We start from the raw sequence: 21666 nt of genomic DNA, 5'->3' as shown, positions 1-21666 counted from the left end.
CATTTCCCATTATTCAGGATACTGCACTTAAAGCTCATAGCATTGTTAGAGACCCCACACAACCACTTCACGGTCTGTTTCTGTTGCTCCCCCTGGGAGGGGGTTTCGAAGTATTTCTAACAGGATTACCAGATTCGGTAACAGCTTTGTTTCCTAGGCCATCCATCCGTCTGGTAAACTCGCAAGATTCATTTTTCTCACCATGTACATGTATACATCTGAACTAGATTGTGTTGTTTCTCTGTGTCATATATGTGCGTACATGCATGCTTTTGTATTTATCTATTTTGTCATGTTCATCTAGTGTATATTGGAGGTGGAGACCCTTTGAGAGCTGTATGCAATGAAAATTCATTTTAATATATGTCGATTAGTGTACACTCAAAGTGACAATAAAGTTATTTTCTTACACCAAATGTTACACTGCAAAAAAAATAATAAATCTATAATTTATTCCAAGAATTGTATTTATTTTTTGATCTGGCTGCATATGCAAAAATATGTCTCAGCAGATGAATCTGACACACAACATTAAGTAAAACAAAATAACGAAGTTTATTCTTGCAAATATAGATACAACCAAGTCAAAACTTCTCCCTGATAGGAAGGCATTAAGAAACGTGGCAGCAATGTTCTGTATGATCTTAAAAAAAATATCTAGACGATTTTTCTTCTTACTGAAACAAAGTCTGAACATTCAAAAGAATGACAGCATATTATCAAGCAGTGCAGGATGTGCACAAATAAATACTACCAATGCAATAGCCATTAACAGTCTGGCAAATAAACATTTAAATGGGGCATTAACAGAATAATAGCTGTTAACAATTTTTGAAGAAAAAGAATGCTGGCATTGAACCAACTGCTTTCATTTTAATGCACCATTCTAAGAATTCGATGGAGCAGCAAGAGAAGGAATTAACATTTTAATTTAGCAAGAATGTGGTTTAAAACACGGCCCCTTACCGGCACAAATCTCTCCAAAGTAATTCCGGCAAACATTTCTGAACAGCCAGCTTGCGCTGTTTATGAAACCAAATGTCTTAGATCACCGGGTCATTCTTTGGTAATCACTACAGTTTAATCCTTTTGGGCCTGTATTTCCAGAAGAGGTTTCCAGAGCCTACATTCCTCTGTATTTTGGATCTCAGATCTTCTTGGGTTTTTGATGGATGTGTGGCACATTTTGCATGAAGGACTTTGCTAAACACACAATAGGTTGAAGCTGCTGCTGGAATGTTGATCCAAGGATGAAGTACCATGTGAAACTCGCACAATCCCTTGGACATTTATTGCGAGGGTTTTAAGTACAGCCAAATATTCATCCAGTCCAATACACTAAACCTTGGCAACTTTAAGACCTGTGGACTTCAACTCCCAGAATCCCCCAGCCAGAATCCCCCAGCCAGCAGAGAATTCTGGGAGTTGAAATCCACAGATCTTGAAGTTGCCAAAATTGGATACCCCTCCAGTAAATCATTCTTTGTGATCTGGGTGGAAAAGTAGAGCTGAATCTGCTACTCACATCATGGGGGAAAAAACATATTTTTTTGAAAAATACAGATTACATTTTGGCATGGACGTACCAAGCTGCCATCAAGGAAGTTTGCTGGGGAAGGGAGGCTAAGTAACATATGTGACTTCTACCAGACATCTACTGTATATATATATTATTAATAAAAAATTGACTTTTTTTTTACTGGTAAAACAAAAACGAAGTACAGGTGCATCTGCAACTCCATTCAAGCTGTTTGTGCCCATGAATATAAATTCGATATAAATGTGTTAGTAATAAAAACTAGCTCTTGTTTTCTAATTTTTTTTTTTAAAAAAGCTGTTCTAGTTTTGCCTCGATATATACTGCAGAACAATTTACAAAAAAAAACCATTCTAACCATGTTAAAATCTGAATCTTAGAATTCAAAATCCATGGACCATCGTCATGGATTAAACCTCGACTTGTTCTGCAATTCAAACAAAAATATTGTACCCGTTTGACACACACTCTTAATAAAGTGACCAAAATCTGTCATTTTAACCTTTAAAATCCTATAATGGAAGACACTTTTGTCAATATATATATATGTGCCTTGTGCACCTTCAACATTGCATAGAAAAACCAATATTCTTTAAACTGTGTATTGCTGGAATTTATAAATTATTTCAGCCACTTCCATATAAATACTTAAAGCTTTGTCTCTACGACTTACAAACTATTATTATACTCATATTCTACAAAGATGCTCTCAGAATCTAAAACCATAACGTAACAAACACATTATTAACCTTTGCTTTCAGTAAGTCTGACCTGGTCAGCATACAGATTTCAATGAAGCTCTTTCCAAAACAAGACCACACTGTCCTTTCTGTGTCAAATATAGATATAAATATACATATATTTCGTCAACGTGGCCTGGTCTGACGTCTCAAGTTGACTGTCCAATTTCTTGGAGCAAAATGGAGCGACCTCAAATTATCACCTTCGGCTCAAAGGTTCATACGATCCTATATGAAAATCACTTTTATGCAGAACTGAAAACGTATATAAAATTCCTATTGGGTTGATACAATTCAGTGTATCCGTGTGGTGAAGCCGAGATGGACAGAAGTTTTCCAAGTGGTCCCACACCTGTGGCAATTTTATTTCTAAATATTTTGTGGGAGAAAGACTTGCTTATATACAAGGCAGAAGTCTTTGGGAAGCGAAGACTTTGGGTTTTCTTCTTAACAATCACTAACAATTGTCTGTGCTTAAGGTGTTATTACCGTATTTTTCGGAGTATAAGACACACCTTTTTCCCCCCTAAAAGGGGGTGAAAATTTAGGTGTGTCTTATACACTGAATGTAGCCCCGCCCACCCACTGGCCCCCACCCTTTGGCCTCTGCTTCGCAGCAATTACCTCCTTGCAAGCAAACAGCAAGAAAAAACCAACTCCTTTCAGCTTCAGCACAGCCTAATTAGCACAAGTTGATTGGATCGGCCTCCCAACTCTCAGCTGATTTGCTAGCAGGGCTCTGCTGCTTGCTGCAAGGAGGTAAACTGCTGGAGCAGATTTTTTTTTCCTTGTGCTAATCAAGCTATGCTGAAAACGAAAATGAAAGTAAAGCAGGCTGTTTGCTGAACCGAGGCAAAATTGCTCAGAGCCAGAGGAAGATTTCTTTTTCTCCTTTTCCTCACCAAGAAAGGTAGGTGTGTCTTATACTCCAAAAAATACGGTAGTTTCTCTGGACAAAATCCAGGAAAATGGAAGAAAAATCAGGTCTATCCAAGCAGGCATAGAAGATATTTCATAACTTGGCATATATGAATCGGCCTTCATAATCTCAACATTGCTTGTACTGCTTAATGTTATTATTGTCCCAAACATTGAGAAGGGCAGCGGTTTAATACTTTCTCAGAAAGCACTGTCAAGTAATGTTTATGCAGAGAATTCATCTATTGCCCACAATGGAATCTTTTTAAAATAAAAACATTTGAGATTAGGTCTACTCAAATCATCAGATAGGGGCAAAGTATTTTAAGACATTGCTGAAACCTCACAGTGACGAATTTAATTCAGCATTAATGTAATGCTAATTATTATTTTTTTTTTAAAGAAGAAATGCCACTGAGGGGTTTCAAGAGAAAAAGGATGTTCAACGTTGTTTTGCAAATAAATGTTTTGCACATTATTTATGCAATGCTACTCCATACAATAGGATGCTTTGTAAAATAGGCTTTAGTCACAATCTAGTCTTTGGTATAAAATCCAGATTCTTGAGGTTGTGAACACATGAATTATTGGCTGTTGGAAAAGAGCTTATTTTTAAATGAACGAAGGCTGAAAGAAACCCTGCGCCTAATTATTAAATTCACTCGCTCCCGTTCAGACGTGTCGATAGTAAAATGTTTGTAATATTTATGAAAGATGAAATGCCAAACCAGTGCTAAGGACTTTCACTCTCAAGTTATCTTCTGTTCTGTAATGCTTGAGAGCTTCAACTTTCTTTGCAACAACAATTTAATTTCACCAATTCTGCAAGCTTGGATACCCGAAAGAGCACTTGAGGGCCTAAGACCACCAGCGGAAGACACGGCCTCTTCAATTTTCAGCTTGTCAGAAATCCAATTTCTTCAGCTGTTCATAAGTCAAAAAGAACTAGTGCTTGTTAAGGGAAAAAAAAGGAAAGTGTTGAACCTTATTACTAAATGAAAAAGGGTCTGTAATTGCATTTAGTTGCTTTTCCTCCAGTTTTTCCAGCAAATCTACTCATTCTGCTTGCAAGTTTCTCACCAGGTAGCTTTGTTGAGTATATTTAGATAGAATTTTGGTTCCTCTCTATGAAAGAAATTGCATTTTACAGTTCACTTTCTTCCTGTTTTTAAAACTAATCTGTCTTGCAGTGTCTCAAACAGGTAGCTTTGTTGATCTTCCTTTTTATACAAGTAATTGCAATATACATCTTTTTAAAAATCCCATCCAGACTTTTATGACTGGAGATTAAGAAATTACTAAAATATTTGCTTGCTATGAGATAGATAGATAGATAGATAGATAGATAGATAGATAGATAGATAGATAGATAGGTAGGTAGGTAGGTAGGTAGATAGATAGATATAGATATAGATATAGATATAGATATAGATATATAGATATAGATATAGATATAGATATAGATATAGATATAGATATAGATATAGATATAGATATAGATGCAAACATTTTGAATTTGGATCTTCTGTCCGCATTTTAAAAGCCTCTAATTTATTCCCTATTGGTGGTAACATTTTGAACTGTATCATTACTGTCTTGCTATTATATCTATTCAGTAAGCTTTATCGCCTGCTATTATTCCATGTAATATTTTAATATGCTTTTAAAGATGTTTCTATTTGGTTTAACTCTTGTGACATCCTCTAAGATGATTAAGAGTAGAATAGAGAGCGAGAGAAAAAACAAAATGAAGAACTCAACTACATCCATAGAGATTCTTGAGTTCTTGTCACAAGATGGAAAATGTGTGTGGGTCACAAAATCTCAAAATGTATAATTTGCAATGTCAGTCATTCATTCCAATTAATTCAGAATAAGGAAGTCAGGGCAATCTGTCTTAAAAAGTATAAGATACGGCACACTTCTTACAAGGAATATTTTCTCCCACGACAAATAGCAAGTGCAACATAGTATTTTTAATGTTTCCACCAAATTACAAAAATGGTACAATTTAGCAAGGGAAAAAAAATAACTTTGTAAATTAAAATTTGTATACACTTGCTATTATGGTCCCTCTGCTACCAGGGAAGAAAATGAATGAATTTTGAGTAAATGAAAATCCAGAAAGCAATTGCTCCCATAGGATTATGCATCAGTGCAAAAATCGTATTGTGGACTAAAGGACAGTGGTTATTTCGAATTGTAATAAAATTGATAACTGGCAAAAAGATTTTAAGATGGAGAAAGCAAAGTAAATATTATGTTTGTTTGGCATAAGTGGATATTCACTTTGTTTTAAAGAATTTCATATTTTATGTAAACATTTGAAAATATAGAGTCAGTTAAACCACCAGGCCAGAAAGAAGGTGGTGAGTTCTAGTTCCGCCTTAGCCATGAAAGCTGGCTGGGTGACTTTGGGCCAATCACCAGGAGACAGTGAGTTCTAGTCCTCCCTTAGTTATGAAAGCCAGTTGATTGACTTTGGCAGACGGTGAGTTCTAGTCCCACCTTACACATAAATGCCAATTGAGTGACTTTGGGCCAATCACCAGGAGACAGTGAGTTCTAGTCCTGCCTTAGCCATGAAAGCCAGTTGGGTGACTTTGGGCCAATCACCAGGAGACTGGGAGTTCTAGTCCTCCCTTAGTTATGAAAGCCAGTTGGGTGACTTTGGGCCAATCACCAGGAGACAGTGAGTTCTAGTCCCACCTTAGCCATGAAAGACAGTTGGGTGACTTTGGGCCAATCACCAGGAGACTGGGAGTTCTAGTCCTCCCTTAGTTATGAAAGCCAGTTGGGTGACTTTGGGCCAATCACCAGGAGACAGTGAGTTCTAGTCCCACCTTAGCCATGAAAGACAGTTGGGTGACTTTGGGCCAATCACCAGGAGACTGGGAGTTCTAGTCCTCCCTTAGTTATGAAAGCCAGTTGGGTGACTTTGGGCCAATCACCAGGAGATGGTGAGTTCTAGTCCCACCTTAGCCATGAAAGCCAGTTGATTGACTTTGGGCCAATCACCAGGAGACTGGGAGTTCTAGTCCTCCCTTAGTTATGAAAGCCAGTTGATTGACTTTGGGCCAATCACCAGGAGATGGTGAGTTCTAGTCCCACCTTAGCTATGAAAGCCAGTTGATTGACTTTGGGCCAATCACCAGGAGACTGGGAGTTCTAGTCCTCCCTTAGTTATGAAAGCCAGCTGGGTGACTTTGGGCCAATCACCAGGAGAAGGTGAGTTCTAGTCCTGCCTTAGTTATGAAAGCCAGCTGGGTGACTTTGGGCCAATCACCAGGAGAAGGTGAGTTCTAGTCCTGCCTTAGCCATGAAAGCCAGTTGAGTGACTTTGGGCCTGTCACTTTCTCTCAGCCCAATCCACTTCATAAGGCTGCTGTTGTAGAAAAAAAGAGAAGGAGGAAGGTTTGCTGGATATATTCACTGCCTTGAGTTATTTGTACAAATAATAAAATCCGGGATATAAATAAAAATAAATTAAATTAAATGTATGGAAAAAGGATACAATTATATTCCAAGGCCCGAGCCTTAACCAGTTTGGCCAGAATCCTTTGTACAACGCAAAAAAACCTTCGTTCTTCCAGGTCTATGAAAAATAAGGAAAAAAACCTCTGAATATTCCGTAATCCACGTTCAACAGAGGAGACACTGCCTCTTTCCCTGTCTGCAAACAGAAGCGTATCCCATCCCATCCTGTAACACAGACGAAGGATGAACGAAGACCGGATGGTGGACCTTATCACTAATGGTCAAGAGCCTCCTTTCAAAGGCACCTGGTCTACAAACCATCTCCATCAGAAGGTGTTCTTAAGAATCTCCTGCTGAAAGGTTCTCCAAGAATTAATTCCTAGGAAAGAACTGGCCTGAAATCTAGGATTATCTGCAGTTTTAGGCTCTTTATGCACAAGAGAGGAACCTCTTCCCCATGGAGTTTAATCCTTAGGAGTTGAAACCAACGTCTGAAGAGGCTTCTTCCAATAAAGAACTGGAATTTGATTCAAAATAAAAGCAGGATCTTCCCCTGAAGATGAACCAAGAATGGAGGCAAAGAAAGTCTAAAGGTCAGTTTATAACAACTAACAAACAGATATTTTGGACTACATCTTTCCATCATCCCTTGCCTTGTTGGGACTCATGATGGTTGAACCAAACCATGATTTCAGTCACAGTCCAACGTAGCCTCCCTTATTCTGCAATATTGAACAATGCAAATTGTGTTCAGGGAAATGTCTTTTATCTAACGTCCTTCTTGACCCTGAAGGAAGTCTACTGACCTGGAGCAAGCAGTCTAGAGTCCCCTTGTAGCCATGCTGGGGCCCCGTTCGTAAGCTTGTCTGATTCATCATCCGCGTCCTCACCACATCGATGGGGTTGGATGCCAAAGCTCCCGCCAAGCCGCATGTGAAACTTGCTCTGAGAGAGAGAGAGGAAATTCAGAGTATTATCCAAACCGCCTTAAATTCAGAGTATTATATAAATCCCATTCTCGGTGAACGAGAAAATGCAAAGGCAAGTGTGATTGTTTGGTTGTTTCCAAAGGATGCCATAGGACAGCATCTCCCAAACTTGATGGCTTTGACAAGGAAGAGGAGGAGGAGGAGAAGGAAGAAGAAAGGAAAAGGAGGAGGATGGGGACAGGGAGGGGAAAAGAAAGAGGAAGGGAAAGCGGAAGAGGAAGAAGAGAAAGCGGAAGAAGAAGAAGAGAAAGCGGAAGAAGGAGAGAGTTGGGGAGGGGGCAGAAGGAGAAGAAGGGATGGAGATGGAGAAGAGGAGGAGGAGGGAGGGGAAGGGAGGAAAGGAAAGGAGGGAGAGAGAGAAAGTGAGGAAGAATAGAACTGTGTGATTAGACACACAAGGAATTTGTCTCCAGTGCATAAACTCTCAGTGTTCATACAACAATAGTGATAGATCATTATCATAGTGATTGTAAAAAAGTAGCAGAGGAGGAGGAGGAGGGAAGGAGAAGAAGAAGGAGAAGGAGAAGGAGAAGAAGAAGAAAGAGGAGGAGGAGAAGAAGAAGAAGAAAGAGGAGGAGGAGGAGGAGGAGGAGGAGAAGAAAGAGGAGGAGGAGGAGAAGGAAAAGAAGGAGGAGGAGAAGAAGAAGAAGGAGAAGGAGAAGGAGAAGGAGAAGGAGAAGGAGAAGGAGAAGGAGAAGAAGAAGAAGAAGAAGAAGAAGAGGAAGAGGAAGAGGAAGAGGAAGAGGAAGAAGAAGAAGAAGAAGAAGAAGAAGAAGAAGAAGAAGAAGAAGAAGAAGAAGAAGAAAGAGGAGGAGGAGGAGAAGGAGAAGGAGAAGGAGAAGGAGAAGAAGGAGAAGGAGAAGGAGAAGGAGAAGAAGGAGAAGGAGAAGGAGAAGGAGAAGGAGAAGGAGATCGGCTGAGGAATTCTGGGAGTTGAACTCTACACATCCAATGTCTCAACATCTGCCTCCTGGGGAAAGTCCCACAGATCGATCAAATCTGGAACATTAGAAGATATGCTTGATTCTTTCCTTCCGGACTTACAGAAAGTGAGTGTACACTGTGTCTCCCATGAACCCACTGAGGATTATGTGCTTCTTGGTGAGATCATAGATGGGCAGCTCCACACCAACCACCACTGCGGCTCTCTGAGCGGTAAGAGAGACTCCCTGCAAAAAGGAAAACAACAACTGTGTGGCAAAACAAAGCAACGTCTCCTTGAAGAAATAATTTAGAGTTTTGTGATCTTCAATTCTTTATGGAGCTATTCTACTCCGGGATCATCCTTACAGGAACTCTGAAAATATAAGTCATTCTTGAAAGAATCTGAATTGGTTTTATTCCCCTGCTCCACCCAAAGCAAAACCTGTCAATTGTGGTGGAGACAAATACCTGAAGTTCCCCATCCATCCGTCTTCATGTTAATAATTCTTAGGATTCTCCCACCCACTCAGTTTTCCCGTTAATAATTCTTAGAGAAAAAGTGCAAGTGTTTCTCCCAAATATTTCAGAAATGCAGAGATGGATGCTAATGAGGAGCCAAGAGGGATTTCTCTGCCCCTTCTTACAGATTTGGGGGTGTTTTCTACAACTGACACCTCCCGCTTTGGGCTTTCTGTTGGGAGAACAAAAATAATTCAGAATTCTTTGACGATGAGCAGTTCAGTTTTGCTAATTCCCAGGCCACGTTGTGGGTAGTAGATAGTGTGGCGCAGTGGTTAGAATGTGATATTGCAGGCTAATTCTGCCGACTGCCAGTAGTTCGATCCTGACAGGCTCAAGATTGACTCAGCCTTCCGTCCTTCTGAGATCAGTAAAATGAGGACACAGATTTTTGGGGGGGCAACAGGCTGACTCTGTATACCATTTAGAGAGCTAATCCCCGTGAAACGATATAAGTCTAAGTGCTATTGCTATTCTCTTCCTCTCCTCCTTCCCCTCTCCTTTTCTTTCTACCTTTTTTTTCCTTCCCTCTATTCTCTCCTTGCTTCCCTCCTTTTTCTCCTTTTCTCTCTCCTGCTCCCTCCTTCTCTCATTTCCCTTCTGTTTTCTCTCCCTCTTCTTTCCTCTCCTTCCTTACTTCTTCCCTCCCTTTGATTTTTTTCTTTCTCTCTTTCTCTTCCTTCCTTCTCCTTCCTTTCCTTCTTCCTTCCTTCCTTTCTTCTCCTTCCTTTTTTCTCTTTCTTTCTTTCATAAGAACTGTGGTGGCGCAGTGGTTGGAATGCAGTACTGCAGGCTACTTCTGCTGACTGCCAGCAGTTTGATCCTGACCAGCTCAAGGTTGACTCAGCCTTCCATCCTTCCGAGGTTGATAAAATGAGGACCCAGTTTGCTGACTTTGTAAACCACTTAAGAGAGGGCTTTAAGGCACTGTGAAGTGGTATATAAGTCTAAGTGGTATTTCGCAGCATTAGAAACTGTCAGTACAAAATATTCCCATAAAATCCACAAATCAAGAAATATTTTTCTACATATCTATAAACACAATAGATATAATAATATCATTTTCAACTTTAAATCACAAAACACCGTCTTGTCTAATCGGGGGAAAAAAAACCCCACAATCCAGAAGGAGTTCCTTTGCCTGCCCTGTGAACTTTCTCAAGCTGCAATGGAAGAGCTTGGCATGTTTCTGAAATGTATTGAATAACTTGCCTTCCACAAGCCTCGGGTACCTTCGTTCTGATAAATATTCATGAAGTTCCCAAACATGCCGCCTTCGATGAGACTTCCTTGGGCTTGCATCCTGATCTAGGATTAGTCGAGGATGGGAAAGAAGGAAAAAAACAACAACACAAAACAGAAAAGGGGTCACATTTTAATCATCCTGCAGTCTTCCAGTGATGAAATGAGAAGGCATATTTTCGTATCTGTGGGGCTGTCAATCAAAACAGCTCGCCAGCATCCATCTGGCTCTCCTGTAACTCTAAACCAGGGGTGGGCAGCTTAATTTCAAAGGGCGTCTTTGAGAGGTTATTTTAGGTCTCTTGCCCTTTGGGAGGGGGCGAGGAGGAAGGGGAAGAGAGAGAGAGAGAGAATACATCCAGGAAGAGAAATAGGAAAAGAACACGATATTGGCAGAGGTTTGATCTCCCAGCTCGTTTCAAAACCCGAGCTACAAGTATTTTCTATTATTTCAAGAATGCCAGATCTCTGCCCACTTTTGGCTACGGCTCAACCTGACTCCTTGTACCAGTCCTATTTAAAATGTGAACATGCGAGATTGCAGTTCTTGGCAGGAGAAAAGTTGTCTCTTCTATATCATGTGTTTTACACCCAATTTTTTTTTTTTGGAGGGAGCAACCGTTTTCTTTGGCTTGGAAAAGAAAAACAAAATACATGAATATGGTGGTAAGTTTAATCGTTAAGACACAAAGAATTTTATACCCAGATGACACACTGTTTAATGAAAAATGGAATGTTTGTATTAAAAGAAAATTTAAAGAAAATTTAAAAAAAAGAAAGAAAGAAAGAGACTGCTGGGTATCGAAAGGATTCCAAAGGAAACGCTGAACAAAATATGAAAGGGAAAATTCATCTCCAAAATGTAAAATGCTTAAAAATGGGCATAAATGGGAAGCCAGTTTGGTCTAGTGGTTAAAACACCAGGCTAGAAACCAGGAAACTGTGAGTTCAAGTCCCGCATTAGACATGGAAGCCAAAAGGGTGATTTGGGGTCAATCACCAGGAGATGGTGAGTTCTACTCCTGCGTTAGCCACAAAAACCATCTGGGTTACTTAGGCCAGTCTCACTCTCTCAACCCAATTCACCTCACAGGGTTGTTGTTGTATGAAAAATAGGAGGTGGAAGGAGTATTAAATACTGTACATTGGCTGTCTTGAGTTGTTAATAAAAAACAAGAAAGATAGGAAGGAAGGAAGGAAGGAAGGAAGGAAAGAAAGAAAGAAAGAAAGAAAGAAAGAAAGAAAGAAAGAAAGAAAGAAAGAAAGAAAGAAAGAAAGAAAGAAAGAAAGAAAGAAAGAAAGAAAGAGAAATCATCCTACATTAAGGGGAAAAATATTTCTTCCAGGACTGGTACAAGGCCTCTGATTGAAAAACAGGAAAATAAAGCTTCATAAGAAATGCAAGTTGACCTCACAGCAGGGGAAGCTCACTTAATGGAGAGCTAGAGGAATGAGAACATAGCCTAGGTCTTAAATTAGATACTACTCACACGCTCAACTATTTTCTTCTCATGACTTGCTGCATTACAGATAAAGAGGTTTTTTTTCCCCCTTATCATTACCCCAACAGAATGTTTGTTTCCTTGGGGATAAATGAACAACACAAGAAAAGAGAAAAGAGAAAAGAGAAAAGAGAAAAGAGAAAAGAGAAAAGAGAAAAGAGAAAAGAGAAAAGAGCTAGGCCCGCCAGGAATGGCCTTTGCTATCTTAATAGTGTCAGAAAAAGAGAGATTTAAGTTAGCAAATGGTTGTAAATTGAGGATTCCCTGCACAGGCAGTCCTCGACTTACGACCACAATTGAGCCCAAAATTTATGCTCCTAACCAAGAGACACTTGTTAAGTGAGCTTTGTCCCATTTTACGAACTTTCTTGCCACTGTTGTTAAGCGAATCACTGCACAGCACAGCACTGCAAGTGAGTAACAGGGTTGTTAAGTGAATCTGGCTTCCCCATTGACTTTATTTATTTATTTGTTTATTAGTCATATTTCTAGAGGACTGTGGGCGGCTTACACCAAAGACAGTATACTAAATAGCATATTGCCCACTAACAATCTGGGTCCTCAGATTGGGACTTTGTTCATCAGAAGGTCGCAAAAGGGGATCATGTGATCCCAGGACACGGCGATCGTCATAAATACGAGTCAGTTGGCGAGCGTCCGAATTCTGATCGTGTGAACACGAGGATGCTGCAACGGTTGTAAGTGTGAAAAACGGGCATAACTTTTTTCAGTGCCCTTGTAACATTGAACGGTCACTAAACGAACTGTCGTAAGTCAAGGACCACCTGTATATAGACCACCTGTATATAAAAAGTGGAACTGCTGCTCCACACTTAAAAGGACCAAGGATGGTTTTATGGGGAGACAGAGAAAACGACAACCAGGTGGAATAATTAATATTGGGTGGGATGAGATACAGGCAGTCCTTGGCTTACAACCTTCATTTAGTGACTGTTTGAAGTTGCAACAGCACTGGAAAAAAAGTGACTTATGACAGTTTTTCACACTTACAATCCCATGATCATGTGATCAAAATTCAAATGCATGGCAACTGGCAGGTACTTATGACGGTTGCATTGTCCCGGAGTCTCGTGATCCCTTTTTGTGAGCTCCCGACAAACAAAGTCAGTGGGGGAAGCCAGATTCACTTAGCAACCGTGTGACTAACTTAATGACTGCAGCAAGAAAGTCCGTAAATCTCAAACAACGGACCGGATTCCATTTTAATAGGAAGTGATGTTTCCTCCTGACTTGGAGCAGAGATGAAATCTGGCCGCATCCATTAGCCAAATGATGAGTGCGGGTCTCCAGGCCCCCTCCTCTTACTCCTTGGGCAAAGAGACAGTTTTGGAAGCTCTCAACTCTCATTCCAGAGAGGTGACTCAGAAAGTTAGAAGGGCTAATAATATCGAATTCCAGATGGTGATATTTAAGAACTAGCTTAGCTGCATGTCCCTTGTAAGGTCCTGAGAAGACATCCGACAAGGACTTGAAGCTAATTAGTTTTTGCTTTAAATTGGGCTTTAAAGACAGGCTGAAAATTCCTGTATTACGAAAACCATAACAATCTATGTCACTTATTTACATCTATTTAACATACATTATTTTTCTATAACAACTAAGACGCAAGGATGGATTTATTCTTCTTAAAAAAGAGAACTGCAAAAGTACAGGCAGTCCTTGACTTATGACTGCAATTCGTGTAGCAAAACTTCTATTGCTACATGAAACATTTATTAAGTGAGTTTTGCCCCACTGTACGATTTTTCTTGGCACAGCTGTTAAAAGGGAATCACTCCACTTATTAAAGTTAATAATAACGGTTGTTAAATGAACCTGATTTCTCCATTGACTTTGGTTGTCAAGACGGTCGCAAAACGGGATCGCACACGATCCTGGGACAATGCAACCGTCGTAAATATGAGTCAGTGGCCAACGGTCTTGAATTTTGATCACACGAACCCGGGGATTCTGCAAGCGGTCGTATGTGTGAAAAATGTTCATGTGTTAGTTTTTCAGTGCCATTGTAACTTTGAACCGTCACTAAATGAACCGTTGTAAAGTCAAGGACTGCCTGTAATCAATTTTCTTTTAATGACCTCCTAATCCCTTGCGGGGTGGAGTCTGGGCAACTGAATGGAGCTGAGTGTTTTACTGGCCGGATGCCCTTCCTGTCACCAATGCGGAGTTTTGTTCAGTAGATAGATTCTCTTTGTGCCCAGGGAGAGAAATATTTATCTCTACCTAGGATCAAACTCACAACCTCCTGATTGTGAGGTGAGACCTCCACTTCTAGGCCACAGCACCACTCAAGGACTGCCTGTAATCTGATCTCCAAAATAGGCAGAATCCCCAACCCTCTTATTCCATTAATATATCTTTTTAATTGTTTTTAATGTTTGTATTGTATGTTTTTATCTGGCTGTACACCGCCCTGAGTCCCTCGGGAGAAGGTGCGGTATATAAATTCGAAATAAAATAAAAATAAATAAAAAATTAAAAAACAGTTTCAGTTTTGTGTTTTACACATACGAGTTTTTTTAGTTCCTCGGAACATTCACAAGTCGACTAGGCACACACCTTGCTTTATCTGAAATACCTTTGGCTCTTGGATGCAAAATAAAATAAAGTAGAAGCCTAAGAACTTACCTTCAACACATCGGTGGGGTTAGCAATGGAAGAGGAAACGACCCCAGACAGAATCCCACACAACACATTGACAGCCAGTGTTTCGTCTGTTTATGGGGGGGAAAAAAATTCATTACGCTCAAGGGTTTATATTTGGGTGTCCAAACCAGTTTTGATTAGAACCTGAAGTTTTCTTGGCATCGGTTTTTTTTTTTCCTTTGAAGTGTCTTAATGCAGCTGGAAGTATCTCCAACACTGGGAGTTTTTAAGGAGAGATTGGACAACCGTTTGTCTGAGATCAAGGAGAGAAGCACCCTAGAACTAAGGAGAAATTTCCGGACAGTGAGAACAATTAATCAGTGGAATGGCCCCCCCACAGCCCCCGCTTTGGCATGCGATGGTACGGTGGGCCCGGTAGGCCTGTTTTTTTGCCCTCCCCAGGCTCCAGAGGCTTTCTAGGAGCCTGGGGAGGGTAAAATGGCCTTCTCACCCCGCCTGGAGGGCCTCCGGAGGCCGGAAACAGCCCGTTTCCTGACTTCCGGTGGGCCAAGAAGGACCGAAAATCAGTTGGCCAGCGTTCGCATGCACACTGGAGCTGAGCTAGGGCAATGCTCGCGTGCCCACAGATATATATCTATATATCATCTATATATCTATACATCTATATATGTTTTTCTTTTAGCCAGGTTTCTCCTACGTAACCAAGATTTTTGTGGATGTGACTCCACTGAGCTAGGGCTGTAGAAAGAAAAATCTTGGTTACGTAGGAGAAACCTGACTAAAAGAAAAACACACATAAAGCCTACGAAAAGGAAGAAAAAAGTAAGAAAATAGATATCTATATATCTATATATCTATCAAGGTTCGCCATCACGGGTATATGGTCTCTTGAGGAGTGGAAGAGCAGGTTTTCTGAGCAGGGGGTTGGACTAGAAGACCTCCAAGGTCCCTCCCAATTCTGTTGACCCGAAGGTGCTTTTTCAGGAGGCAACTTTGTTTTTTCCTTAAAGACGTTTCGCTTCTCATCCAAGAAGCTTCTTCAGCTCTGACTGGATGGTGGGGAAGGGAAGGATTATCCCGTCCACTATCCTGTCGGAGCTGAAGAAGCTTCTTGGATGAGAAGTGAAACATCTTCAAAACAAAAAACCAAGAAAGTCCAGTTGCCTCTTGAAAAAGCATTTTTGGGACAACCATGACCTGGATGACCGAGAATCTCCACAGACTTTTAGCTATGCAATTTGGGATGAGCCGCCTTTGAATGGGGTGGGAGTCAGAATGAATTTCCAGGGAGAAAAACTGCAGACTACAGGAACCATTTTCACTACTCAGGTGACCCTGAGGACACAGAGAAGCCTCCAAGTGGTCTCAATGACTCTTTAAAAGGATGCAAGTGACCAGCTGTCTGCGAGGAATATAAATCCTTCCCTTCCCTAACATCCTTTCAGAGCTGAAGAACCTTCTTGGATGAGAAGTGAAATGTCTTCAAAGGAAAAAAACAAGAAAGTCCAGTTGCCTCCTGAAAAACCTGGATGACTGAGAATCTCTACCGGCTTCCAACTCTGTTATTCTCTTAACTGTCCCCTTGCATTAAAACTCTTCTAGCTTCCTACGTTCTCTGCTCTGACCTCTCTTTATCTTTGATCTAAGAAATGCAGCTCGGATCTGGGGGGAAAAATCCACTTACCTTCGGGCCGTTCGATAAATATTCTTTTCAAGCTCTGATAAGTGCCTATTTTTATGGTCCCGTAAGAGGCCTGGCGTAACATAGCTGGAGCAATTCTGCAAGAGGAGAACACGGGCGTAATAAAATCAGGGGCCAGGCTGTCCTGTAGTCTTCTAAACACTTAATACTCGAGGTGAGGAAGTTATGACCACCTTGGTGGCAGCAGAAATGCTCAGGGGGCTCCAAGGATAGTTGCCCATCAGCACAAATTAAGAAAGATTTATATTTGTTTATTTGGTTCCTTTGAATCTCTCTTGGTCACTGTTTCTACGACATCCTGCTGTTTTCTTGGCAAGGTTTTTTTTTTTACAAAATGATGCGTCCTTCCATTCTTCTTCTTTTTAGGGCTGAGAGATAGCAATTGGCCCCAAATCATTCAGTTGGGTTTCATGCCTAAGGTTAAACTAGAACTCACAGTCTCCCGGTTTCTAGTACGGGGCCTTAAGCACTACACCAAACTCTCTCTCTTATATCCGTTATTACTGGTTGAATCAGCTGTTGCTGGAAACAGTTCTCAGCTACCGTAGGGATATGGACTTCTACAAACTCAGACCCAAGTTTAACTCCCAAGGGAATTTGCGAAGAATCTGTAAATGCAGAAATCACCAACAATTGTGTGCAAAGCAGCAGAGGCAAAAATGTACCTTTTCCAAAAGGTTCCCCCCCCCCCAAATCCCGAATTTCGGATTTAAATGTTCCAGAGAAAAAAATAGAGAATTTTAGGGAACACAAAGCTTTTCTAGAATTGTTCAGCACGTTCATAATCAAACTTATTGGGAATGTATACATGTTTGCGTAAATGCACACTACAGGGGGAAAAGTTTTAGCACACCCCAAACTTTAAAAGCCACATTTGCACTTAGAAAGCTGTACAATTTTGCATACAATTCATCGACAAAGCATGTAAATGTCTTTTTCCTTCAAGAGAAATGCCATCTTAATTATCAATTAATCCACTAGGAAAATAAGCTAGGATGTGACTCAGAATTAGGTCCAAAAATTAGGTCTAAGATAATCAGTTTGGGAGGCCAATTTGGGCCACTGGTTAAGGCATCAGGCCAGAAACCAGGAGACTGTGAGTTCTAGTCCACAAAGCCAGTTGGGTGACCTTGGACCAGTCATGTTCTCTCAGCCCTAAAAAGGAAGCAATGGCAAACCACTTCTGGAAACCTTGTCAAGAAAACCTTGCAAGGATTTGTCCAGGATTTGTCTCCGAGTACTGGTTACGATTAAACAGACGAAAAATAAAAATACAGCATGCTGCACACAGGTTTGTCACTCAAACTATTTAACTAGAGACACATTTGCACATTTCAACAATACACAGGACAAGACAAGGTGAGAAATCTTACCCAGAGTATAAAGCCTTCAATCCTTCTTCCCTGACTATTTTCACTAACGCGTGAAGCATTCCACGGTAACGGATGTCTTTATGCTTGGCATCATTTTTCTGGCCTTGGACCTGCAGCCGCGTCTTCGTCAGATCGATTGGGAAAGTACCTTCGTGCCCAAGAGAAAACTGGTTAGTTCACGAATTATAAATTTACAGAAATGCATACCGTACATTCCAGAATGAAGCAAACTTGGTTTCTGACATAAATTGGACATAATATACATGTGTGTTTGTGTGTGCTGCGTACATATGTGCCTTTTTAAATAACCTGTATATCCAGGATTACAGAATTACAGAGTTGGAAGGGACCTCAGAGGTCTTCTAGTCCAACCCCTTGCTCAAGCAGGAGACCCTGTACCATCACAGTCAAATATCTATCCAGTCTCTTCTTAAAACCTCCAATGATGGAGCCCCCACAATTTCTGGTGGCAAGCCATTAAAAAAATGGCTGATTTCATTAAAAATAAAAATGTGCTTTTATCAAACCCTTCGAATTATTTATAATTTATCAAACCCTTCAAATCATCTATCAAACCCTTCAAATTATCTATAATTCAAATTATCTATAAATCTGCTATTCCCCATTCCGTTGTCTGTTAGAATATCTGGGTAGTGTTGTTACTGTATATGTGCCAGTTTTGTTCAAGGCACTGTGAATAATTAAAGTGTGAACCACGCACACACAAAATAAACTCTTAACAGTACAATGGACTGCAAGTTCAGATAAATCAAAAGATGTTGAAAGAAAAATAGGAGCCATAATTGCATTCCACGGGCTGGGAGCAAGCTTTAAACAATAGGAAAGTACATTCCTAGGAGGTACAATAATATTCTGATCGCTTTTGCAAACATCTAGTTACGCTGGAGACTTAGACATTCTGTTTTTGTGCTGAAGTATTAATTTCCTGCCTTTTATGAAAAAAAAAACACCTGGATACCTCCACACTTTTTCCTTTCCCCAGTTTATACTGTATCAAAATTCAATCACAATGTAGATTTACTTAGAAAGAAACTTAGGTTTAAAGAAGTTAAAATTCCCCTTTTTTCCAGAAATGTAAGTCTTCCTTTTAAAATTCCTTTTTTTAAAATTCAAAATTTATAGCTCAGCTGTTTCAAGCAGGCTTCAAAATCAAATTCCCCATGTTGAAAAGGAAGGATCTGCATTTATGACTTGCAAGGTAATTGAGGTCCTTTAACTATGCTTTTAAAATAAGATTTATCTCCAAGAAACCTTCATAACAATTAAGGCCACGTTTCATTACCCAACTAAAAATAAAAAAATCATTAACGGTTTGCAAGCAAACTACCAACTTCCAACTTCTTCAACCTTGAGAGACAGCTGTTGAAATATTTTGCTCATTCCAAAACTGAAATTAAAACCTGCCATCTTTTTGTTAAAGAAATAGACAAGGGCACAAAGTCCTTGACTTATAACAGTTTGCTTAGAGACCATTCAAAGTCACTGAAAATAGTAACTTGTGACTGTTTTTCACACTGATGACCATTGCAGCATCGCCAGGGTGACATGATTTAAAATTCAGACGCTTGGCAACTGACTCGTACTTATGACGGTTGCAGTGTTTCCGGGCTCATGTGATCATCCCCTTTTGCAAACTGAGGAAGCCAGATTCACTTAATAACTCGGTTACTAACTTAATTCGCTTAACAATTCTAGGAAAAAAAAAAAAAAGATCAGACCATGGGGCAAAATTCACTTAACAAAGGTCTCATTTAGCAACAGAAATTTTGGGGACAATTGTAGTCATAAGGCAAGGACTTTAAAAAAAAATGAACAAGTTGCAAAAGCATTCATTTAGATCAGAGGTCTTCAAACTTGGCAGCTTGAAGACTTGTGGACTTCAACTCCCAGAATTCTCCAGCCAGCTGGCTGGAGAATTCTGGGAGTTGAAGTCCACAAGTCTTCAAGTCTGCCAAGTTTGAAGACCTCTGAGTTAGATGATGGTCCCCTCGTGCAGGGCCCACTTTAGTTATGACATGTGAGCTTGCAAAGATTTTGATGCCAAGGCACGTTGGCATGCAAGGGTCAGTTCCAAGTTAATGAAACAACTGCCCCGGGCAGTTTTCTAAATGAGCACTAATCGTCCGTCTGGATTATTTCAGAGTTCAAATACGCACCACATTCTGCAGTGATGGAAGCCAGCCCTCCGTACACAAATGGCTTCCAGTTCAAAGCCGCCATGCTCCTGCGTGTCTCTTCCCTCTGCAAGACAACACAACGACACAACACTGTTCTTAAAAACATCTTCCTGGTAGGGCAGGGATTGGTCCGTGCACAGCCCTCCAGCCCCAGCCCCTTTGACTTACAGTTGTTTGCTGAGTGACCGTTTGAAGCAGAATAGAGTAACGGAGTTGGAAGGTACCTTTGAGGTCAACTAGTCCATCCCTGTCAAGCAGGAGACCCTATACCCGTGATGGTGAACCTATGGCACGCGAGCCATATCTGTGGGCACACGAGCATTGCCCTAGCTCAACTCCAGCGCATTTTCAGGCCTTCCGGGCCCACCGGAAGTCAGGAAACGGGCTGTTTCTGGCCTCCGGGGGGTGGGGAAGGCTGTTTTCACCCTCCCCAGGCTCCTAGAAAGCCTCTGGAGTCTGGGGAGGGTGAAAAGGGCCTGGTGGCTCAGCAACGTAAATAAGAGTTGGAAGGGACCTTGGAGGTCTTCTAGTCCAGCCTTCTGCTTTATTGATTCAATAAATCAAATTAAAAAAAAAAGCAGGAGACGCTATTTCAGACAACTTTAGTACTATTGGCAGAAAAACCTCATAGACACAGTACTTGGGAGTCCAACTGGCTACAAGGACATTTTCCTGAACCCCCCAAAACATGGATAAAATGGGGACGACGAATCAGAAAAATCGCTCCATCTAACAGTAACATTCCAATGCATTTTCTCTTGATTCTGGAACTTATTGCTGAGTAATTTTATTTGGGCTTTTTAAAAAATGACGTTGAATATCAGTTTTTTTTTCCTTTTTACACCCACCCTCTCTCTCTCTGTCATGCAAATGCATCAGAACAATTAACCAGTGGAACGGCTTGCCACCAGAAGTTGTGGGTGCTCCATCACTGCAGGTTTTCAAGAAGAGACTGGACAGTCATTTGTCTGGGATGGTATAAGGCCGTGATGGCGAACCTATGGCACGCGTGCCATAGGTGGCACGTGGAGCCATATCTGTGGGCACGTGAGAGTTTCCCTAGCTCAGCTCCAGCACACATGTGCGTGCCAACCAACTGATTTTTGGGTCTTCCGGGCCCACCGGAAGTCAGGAAATGGGCCATTTCCAGCCTCCGGAGGGGTGGGGAAGGCTGTTTTCACCCTCCCCAGGCGCCAAGAAAGTCTCTGGAGCCTGGGGAGGGTGAAAAATGGGCCTATGGGGGGGAGTGCTGTGGGGGGTCGCACACGCATGCACGGGGAGGTTGGGATGCATTGAATTATGGGTGGGCACACGTGCATGTGACTCCCCCCGCTTTTGACACGTGACGGCAAAAAGGTTAGCCAACACTGGTATAAGGCCTCCTGTTAAAGCAGGGCTCTGGACCAGAAGATCTCCAAGGTCCCTTCCAAAACTCTTGTTATTCTGTATTCTATTTTGTATTCTGTATTCTCTTTTTTTTTAAATTGCTATTCCTAAAAAAAAAAAAAAACACTTGTCCTGGGAAACTTTTCCAGGATCACGCCTCTCATGGAACCACCAGCAGCCAACAATTTCGGATTAGCTCATTTCAAAATCAGGATGTGAACTTTAGCCTGTCTCCTCCTGACAGCTTTTGATCATGCGGTGCCCACCTCTCTCTCTCCGAATTTTCATCCTGGCCCTCGTCTGTTGCAGCCCCCTGTTCACTCCACCCCCCCCCTTTCTCAATTGCTGCAGCTTTCTTTCCCCAGCCCCCATTCTCAAAACCCAGGAGGTCAAGGAGAAGTAACCTAGAGCCCTCAGGCGTCTGGATTTACAATTGTGGGATCACGTGCTACTAACTTGGGAGGGTTTACACAACAGACAGCGCAAACCAAACAAACCCACATTCCCCCTTCCCAGCCCTGTCTTGTTTTC

General features: G+C 41.1%; 1 protein-coding gene across 3 annotated transcripts in view; it reads right to left on the bottom strand.

Annotated features, from left to right (window-relative positions):
• Positions 1 to 536: 536 nt before the first annotated feature.
• Positions 537 to 21666, bottom strand: part of SLC25A30 (solute carrier family 25 member 30) — a 26877-nt gene continuing 5747 nt past the window's right edge. For all 3 annotated transcript variants that reach the window (XM_087895603.1, XM_087895605.1, XM_087895602.1), the window contains 9 exons: positions 19729 to 19813; positions 17552 to 17699; positions 16161 to 16255; positions 14498 to 14583; positions 10313 to 10412; positions 8706 to 8826; positions 7479 to 7617; positions 6710 to 6790; positions 537 to 4140 (listed from right to left, as the gene is read on the bottom strand). In XM_087895603.1, the coding sequence (XP_087751729.1) occupies positions 4099 to 4140; positions 6710 to 6790; positions 7479 to 7617; positions 8706 to 8826; positions 10313 to 10412; positions 14498 to 14583; positions 16161 to 16255; positions 17552 to 17699; positions 19729 to 19792 (876 nt within the window). In that variant the 5' untranslated portion in view covers positions 19793 to 19813 and the 3' untranslated portion in view covers positions 537 to 4098. The remainder of the gene's footprint in view (positions 4141 to 6709; positions 6791 to 7478; positions 7618 to 8705; positions 8827 to 10312; positions 10413 to 14497; positions 14584 to 16160; positions 16256 to 17551; positions 17700 to 19728; positions 19814 to 21666) is intronic.

Source organism: Pantherophis guttatus, chromosome 5 (genome assembly GCF_059756535.1).
Source record: "Pantherophis guttatus breed Tessera chromosome 5, ASM5975653v1, whole genome shotgun sequence".
Taxonomy (NCBI): Eukaryota; Metazoa; Chordata; class Lepidosauria; order Squamata; family Colubridae; genus Pantherophis; species Pantherophis guttatus.
This window is presented reverse-complemented; position numbering and strand designations above follow the sequence as displayed.